The sequence below is a fragment of the Sinocyclocheilus grahami genome, unplaced genomic scaffold (assembly GCF_001515645.1).
Source record: "Sinocyclocheilus grahami isolate Dianchi unplaced genomic scaffold, SAMN03320097.WGS_v1.1 scaffold588.1, whole genome shotgun sequence".
Taxonomy (NCBI): domain Eukaryota; kingdom Metazoa; phylum Chordata; class Actinopteri; order Cypriniformes; family Cyprinidae; genus Sinocyclocheilus; species Sinocyclocheilus grahami.
The window spans coordinates 830814-838584 of record NW_015505767.1 but is presented as its reverse complement, the minus strand read 5'-3'; the positions used below and the strand labels follow the sequence as shown (position 1 = coordinate 838584).

General features: G+C 35.3%; 2 protein-coding genes across 6 annotated transcripts in view; both read right to left on the bottom strand.

The window, feature by feature from the left end:
• LOC107557037 (endothelial cell-specific chemotaxis regulator-like) overlaps positions 1 to 3540 on the bottom strand; it is a 5881-nt gene extending 2341 nt beyond the window's left edge. For 2 of the 4 annotated variants that reach the window (XM_016240334.1, XM_016240337.1), the window contains exons 1-3: positions 2063 to 2364; positions 1745 to 1822; positions 1306 to 1425 (exon numbers count right to left, since the gene is read on the bottom strand). In XM_016240334.1, the coding sequence (XP_016095820.1) occupies positions 1306 to 1425; positions 1745 to 1822; positions 2063 to 2123 (259 nt within the window). In that variant the 5' untranslated portion in view covers positions 2124 to 2364. Of the gene's footprint in view, positions 1 to 1305; positions 1426 to 1744; positions 1823 to 2062; positions 2365 to 2987; positions 3108 to 3426 lie in introns of those variants that run through there. The other 2 variants (XM_016240335.1, XM_016240336.1) reach the window with 2 other exon arrangements.
• Positions 3541 to 5182: 1642 nt separating this feature from the next.
• LOC107557063 (serine/threonine-protein phosphatase 2B catalytic subunit alpha isoform-like) overlaps positions 5183 to 7771 on the bottom strand; it is an 8855-nt gene continuing 6266 nt past the window's right edge. For both annotated transcript variants that reach the window (XM_016240372.1, XM_016240373.1), the window contains one exon: positions 5183 to 6288. In XM_016240372.1, coding sequence (XP_016095858.1) covers positions 6110 to 6288 — 179 coding nt within the window. In that variant the 3' untranslated portion in view covers positions 5183 to 6109. The remainder of the gene's footprint in view (positions 6289 to 7771) is intronic.

Below are 7771 nucleotides of genomic sequence, written 5' to 3'. Positions count from 1 at the left end.
TTTCGGAAGGCCAAATAAAGTGCTTTTGCTTTCGCCTAGAAACACACAGCGTCTCCCTGACATGACTGCTTCAACACTAACTGCGGTTACTGAAACGACGCCTTCTTTCTTTGCGTGCACATTTGGGCTGCATTATGCAAATATTTCCACATAGTGAGGTAGATATGTGGGGGCGTGTTAGAATAAGCCGTTTTAGGGGGGCGTGGCAGAGTCTTAACCAGAAGGAGGAGGTAAAACCTGTTATTTTGGCTGCTGGGGATGAGGTGGAATTTAGAGTTGTGTCAGTGTAGGATTTTGGTGTTGTTAACTTGGAGCTGGTAATGATGGACTGTCCTGTAATACACAATTTTACAACTTTAATAAAATGTATTGTGTTAACCTCACAGTTCTCAGAATGAATTTCACTTAGTAGACAAGCAAGATAAGCCATCAACTTGCAGTCAAAATAATGAAATTGCAGTCTTCTCCAAATACACTCCTACACAATACTATATATATTGAATATTATAATTTAAGGAATAGTTCACCCAAAAATGAAAATGTACTCACCCTTAAGCCATAAAAGATGAAGATGAGTGTGTTTCTTCATCAAAACAGATTTGGAGAAATTTAGCATTACATCACTTGCTCACCAATGGATCCTCTGCAGTGAATGGGTGCCGTCAGAATGAAAATTCAAACAGCTGTTAAAAAACATCACAATAATCCACAAGGAATACACAAGACGCCAATCCATCAATTAACATCTTGTTGTGATGCAAAAAGCTGTGTGTTTTTAAGAAACAAATCCATTATTAAGGCGTTTTAACTTTAAATCATTGCTTCTGGCCAAAATGCCAGTCTGTAGTCCATAATAATGCTCCCTCCAGTGAAAAAGTCGATCCCGTGTTATCCTCTCACATAAAGATCAACAGACATATTTGTTTAGAAATGTTTTGGACTGTTTTCACTTGCAAATGGTGCTAGATTGGGCATGTTTCTCTCCTGATTCAGAAGAGACAACTTGTTTACTGGAGAAAGAAATATTATGAATAGAGGACTCATATTTTAGCTGGAAACACAGCTGACTTTTTTTAATTACAAATACACAGCTTTTCAGTTCATGTGGATTACTTGTGGATTATTGTAATGTTTTTTATCAGTTGTTTGGACGCTCATTCTGACGGCACCCATTCACTGCAGAGGATCCATTGTAATTAATATCTGATGTGCTATGTGAAGAGATGATCCATTAGTACTGTTAAACAGAGGTACAGTCCACATGACTGTATATTTACATCAACTGAATTTATATTTGTGCCTTACCTGTGTGGCTAGAAGATACAGGAGCTGTGGTTATGCTCACAGTTTTTGAGGTGTGGCTGGTCATGCCATTCTCATATTGAGATGAAAAAGTAGAAGTCATTGTTTTTTCAGTTTGGACTTCTGAAATAAAAAAAGAGATATATTTACATTAAGATTAACTGTAATTGTTTTTTCTTCACAGATTAAATAAAAACTTTTTTATTTATACATTTTACTACTATACATGCTGAAGGAAGAATGACATTTTGTGGTTCATGTCTATTTGTGCAAATAAAGTTACACCGTCACAGATACATTTAAGAAAACATGTTGGACATTTACCTATTAATATGATCTAAACAATGGCAAAATGAAGGTTACCAATTGTTCAAAACATCTTTGATATGGGAAATTTTTGTTAAGATATGAGAATTATACACAATTTAATAGAAATACTCACCTGTTCTTGAATAAACAGACCATGGAGATGTAGCATTTGTGTTTGGAGGTAACATAGTTTGTATGCTTGTGTCATTTCCTGTGCAAGTTGCACAGAGAATATACATTTCATAAAAACAAAACTGCATACAAAAAAAAAAGCCTTTTTGGGGCCACCATACGTAGTCAGTGACTTTTGCAATTTAAGCCAGAAAACATTTTAAAACTTTGATCACTAGCAATAACCCCCCAGTTCCCCATTTACTATTATATACTTTTCCCATTTTCCCTTTCTTTTTACTATATACTAATATATAAAATTGGCTTCTGATTGACTTACCTGCTGAGATTATGGATGAAGATGCAAACAGGGGAATGATAAGAAAAAAGAGCTGCTCCATGTCTCAATCCAAATACGTTTTACTCTCCTCCACTTACACAGGACAGGTCGTATATATCCCAGATATCAGGAAATAATTACAATAATTAAATGTGTAAAAAAAAACAAAGCAGAAAAACTATGGAAATGTTCTTGAGCGAGTAAATTTGGTTGAAGCATTAACCAGTATGTCCAATTTTGTTTCCTGTTTTGTATAATAGTAACACATGAGGGAGTGCACATAGTATTACAAAGTCCCGCTGAGAAGCATGTGTTTGGGTGTGTGTCAGTGGGCACCGAGCTCTGGTTTGAGGGAGAAGTAGCTGCGGCCCCCTGAGCTTCCTGTGGAAGAATAGCAGGAAACAGGTGGGATGCCCTCATGGAAAAAAGCCCTCACTGACTAAGCCTTTGAAACTAAGAAGTTTCTAAAAAAAAAAGAAACTCATACAAACTGTGGTCTTTGCATTTCTAAACATTAATGTTATGTTAAAAATGACATTTTCATCCTTGATTATTAATTAAGCATCTGTTGAATAATCATTTTGCTTTTTTTGAGAGAAAAAACCCCCCCTTTTTTTCCAACCAATGTTTTCAGTCCATCATTGAAAGGGGAAAGACAGATTAGTTCATGCATATTTTATTCAAGAGTAAAAAAAGTGATTTGTCCCATAGGGCATGCTTACAATATGTGTTTTCATTTAGGAAGTCAATGTTTTTTATCAGTTGTTTGGACGCTCATTCTGACGGCACCCATTCACTGCAGAGGATCCATTGTAATTAATATCTGATGTGCTATGTGAAGAGATGATCCATTAGTACTGTTAAACAGAGGTACAGTCCACATGACTGTATATTTACATCAACTGAATTTATATTTGTGCCTTACCTGTGTGGCTAGAAGATACAGGAGCTGTGGTTATGCTCACAGTTTTTGAGGTGTGGCTGGTCATGCCATTCTCATATTGAGATGAAAAAGTAGAAGTCATTGTTTTTTCAGTTTGGACTTCTGAAATAAAAAAAGAGATATATTTACATTAAGATTAACTGTAATTGTTTTTTCTTCACAGATTAAATAAAAACTTTTTTATTTATACATTTTACTACTATACATGCTGAAGGAAGAATGACATTTTGTGGTTCATGTCTATTTGTGCAAATAAAGTTACACCGTCACAGATACATTTAAGAAAACATGTTGGACATTTACCTATTAATATGATCTAAACAATGGCAAAATGAAGGTTACCAATTGTTCAAAACATCTTTGATATGGGAAATTTTTGTTAAGATATGAGAATTATACACAATTTAATAGAAATACTCACCTGTTCTTGAATAAACAGACCATGGAGATGTAGCATTTGTGTTTGGAGGTAACATAGTTTGTATGCTTGTGTCATTTCCTGTGCAAGTTGCACAGAGAATATACATTTCATAAAAACAAAACTGCATACAAAAAAAAAAGCCTTTTTGGGGCCACCATACGTAGTCAGTGACTTTTGCAATTTAAGCCAGAAAACATTTTAAAACTTTGATCACTAGCAATAACCCCCCAGTTCCCCATTTACTATTATATACTTTTCCCATTTTCCCTTTCTTTTTACTATATACTAATATATAAAATTGGCTTCTGATTGACTTACCTGCTGAGATTATGGATGAAGATGCAAACAGGGGAATGATAAGAAAAATGAGCTGCTCCATGTCTCAATCCAAATACGTTTTACTCTCCTCCACTTACACAGGACAGGTCGTATATATCCCAGATATCAGGAAATAATTACAATAATTAAATGTGTAAAAAAAAACAAAGCAGAAAAACTATGGAAATGTTCTTGAGCGAGTAAATTTGGTTGAAGCATTAACCAGTATGTCCAATTTTGTTTCCTGTTTTGTATAATAGTAACACATGAGGGAGTGCACATAGTATTACAAAGTCCCGCTGAGAAGCATGTGTTTGGGTGTGTGTCAGTGGGCACCGAGCTCTGGTTTGAGGGAGAAGTAGCTGCGGCCCCCTGAGCTTCCTGTGGAAGAATAGCAGGAAACAGGTGGGATGCCCTCATGGAAAAAAGCCCTCACTGACTAAGCCTTTGAAACTAAGAAGTTTCTAAAAAAAAAAGAAACTCATACAAACTGTGGTCTTTGCATTTCTAAACATTAATGTTATGTTAAAAATGACATTTTCATTCTTGATTATTAATTAAGCATCTGTTGAATAATCATTTTGCTTTTTTTGAGAGAAAACCCCCCCCCTTTTTTCCAACCAATGTTTTCAGTCCATCATTGAAAGGGGAAAGACAGATTAGTTCATGCATATTTTATTCAAGAGTAAAAAAAGTGATTTGTCCCATAGGGCATGCTTACAATATGTGTTTTCATTTAGGAAGTCAAATGCGAAAACTTAGTTCCAGAGAAAATTACAAGAAAAATAGTCACAAATCCATAAAATTCCTTCTTTGAAATGAACCACGTCTGTACCAAACAAGGATCAGAAAACAGTGGAAATGAAAGAACCGTAAGCTTAATTGTAAGAATAATAAGAAGATCATCAAGAATCATAATGATAATATAGTTTTCCTCTTCAAAGTGAGACACTGAATTTTCCTCGTGTCCAATTAGTTTACATTTGAACCATGCGATCATGCTTTGGCAGCCTGAATGTTGCTTTTCACTGAGTAATATGTTCATTCACACTACTGAACAACTTCTGTACACCAACTGAACAGAGAGAACGAAAGAACTAAAGATGACGAAAAAACATCTCGGAAAGAGCGTCAGTGCCTGTACAGCGAAACTACAAAAATAAAATCAACGATAATAAAATGATATTGATGGAAAAAAGAAAAGAAATTAAATAAAAGATTACAAAATCATATCTATTTATAGAGATATAAAAACAAACTAGACCTTTACAAATATAATTTGAAGGGAAATAATTCAAGTCTACTATATTGAAACACATCACAATTATAATTTCACATATCAATAAGGAACTTAATTGCATGCACTGATGCGTTCAGTACCATAGATGCTGTTAAAAATCATTGTCCTCGACCCTTGTTAATAATCATATTTAAATATATTTATATATATTTATATAATATTTATTTGACTTGCGAAATGTACTATGTGCATTCTCTCTTGAAATACAGGCAAGTGAGAAACAATCAGGAAGGTTGCGCCAAAGGTTGAGCTTGAGCTTCAACTGCGGTTTTCCTCCATCCGAACGGTTGCTTTGATCGAGAGTCTACGGCGGACAAGCAGCACTGCTCTCCTCCTCTACTGCTTCATGACATCTTACCAAAAACCAAATCAAGAAATAAAACCCCCCCAGGTAAGATTGCATCGTAAGTAATAAAATGTACAGGATTTGTTGTTAAATGTCCTTTCTTACAAACATTTTTCGTTTTTTTGTCATTTCAAATTTGTATATTTATTAATACTAGTAGCAAAACATTGTCAACAGTGAGATCATTTCGTTATGAGATGGGATCATGAAGAAAAACTCAGAATCAAAAAAGGAAAAAAAGTGTGCATGGAACCGGTATGGGCTCATCACCCGCACCGACGAGACGAACTGGATGGATCAGGCTTAAGAGAGAGTTCCCAAACCCCGCCCACTTGGCATGTGGGTGGAGTCAGAAAGGAACTAAGACCGCCCTCTCTCTGATAAAGACACTTTCAGCCCTTCACAGGCAAACCCCCCCCCCCACCCCTCCTTCCCATTCGACACTCCCAAAAAAAGGCAGAAACTTGCCATCGGCAAGGTATCCGCTTCGAAAATTGCAAGCGGCAAACTGACAGCAAGAAAACATCCTGCCTCTTTTCAGTGAAACATTAAAGATAGTTTGGTTCTCTAATTGGACATTGGAGAAGGGAGGGATGTGTAGGTGATGTCATTGGGTGTTTTTGGAAGCAGGAGGCCTTAAATCACGGGTTTGGCGTTGTCATGCCATGCGTCGTGGCGGTGGCATGGACTCAGGTGCAGGTGAGTGGACAGCCGTTTCATCACTGGATGTTACTGTTGTCTTCGGTGCCGTTGGTCTCAGACATGTTCATCTTGCCCATGGAGTGGCCCACGTGGTTGACTCCATCCTTGCGGGGTGGCATGCGCTCGTTGATGCGGTCCAGACCTTTAGCCTCTGCAAAGCTGTTGATCTTGTGCTGTGGAGAGAAGCCACGGATGGCTGCGGAGAGACGGGAAAAGTCCACAATGAACAACTAGACGCTTAGTTCTCATCAGTGTCCTGTAACTACATTTATAATAACGTCATGGCATGAGGCCTGTAATTTCTCATTATTAGAATCTAAACTTATAACATATATACTGTGTGTGTATATATATATATATATATATATATTTAAAAAATTTAATAAAAAAAGAATCCTTTTATTCTGCATGTATTACAATTCCCACAAAACTATTAAGCAGCACAAGTGTTTTGAACATTGATATGTAATGTAATAAGAAATGTTTCTTGAGCACCAAATCAGCTTATTTGAATGATTTCTGAAGGATCATGTGATGCTAAAGACTGCAGTAATGGCTGCTGAAAATCAAGCATTGCCGTCACAGAAATAAATGACATTTTAAAATACATTTATTTAGAAAACAGCTATTTTAAATTGTAATTATATTTCACAATATTACTGTTTTTATCATATTTTTGATCAAACTAATGCATCCATGGTGAGCATAAGAGACTTCTTTAAAAAAAAAAAACATTTTAAAACATCTTACCGCCCCAAACTTTTAAACGGTAGCTTGATTATTCAAAAAATTATATATGGAGGGCTAATACAATACAATTAAATTAATTATCAATTTATTAAACAATAAAAATGTAAACTGATAAATTACTTATCAAAATGACGAGTAAATAGACATTAACATTTTTTTATTTATTTAAGATTTAATTCAGATTAAAAAAGTTAAGTGTAACAATAAAATAACACATTAATAAATTATTAAAATTTACAAATACACAGACATAAGTTAAATGTACTATAGTATAGTTTTTCGTACAATTACTAATATTATTTTAAATATTTAAACATATAATATTACTATATTATATGTAGTAAATACTTTATTTACTAACATTTCAATAAAATAATAATTTAAGAACTTATTTCTAAATGCAACTTTTAAAGTCAATGATCAGTTGCACTTCCTAATCCATTTGCCAAATGCTTTTTTTATATTAATTTTTATCCAGTTGGAAAATGTCAGTGAACCAATGGACCGCAGACTGAATTTTACACACCACACCAGCCTTAGAGGTTCCTCTTTAATGAAATGCTTTAAGCCAGGGTGCGAACTATGGGGGAGCTAGGGGGAGCTCGGCTCCCCTTAATAAGACATGGGCTCCCCTGAAAACATGATTTGTGAAATTTTGGGGGGTCTCAAAAATATTGACAATGTGTTATTTTGATGTGCAATTTCAGTTTTGTGTAATGTGATCATCATGGATTATTATGTGTAAACTTGCAAAAATATCATTCATTCATGCATGATGGCGATTTAAACCTAATTCACTTCAATAAAGATAACGTCTCGGTTACGTATGTAACCCTCGTTCCCTGAAGGAGGGAACGGAGACGTCACGTCGGAGGAACCGACGAAATTGGGATCTCGCTTAGAGGGACCAATCTACTTCGAGTGTAAAC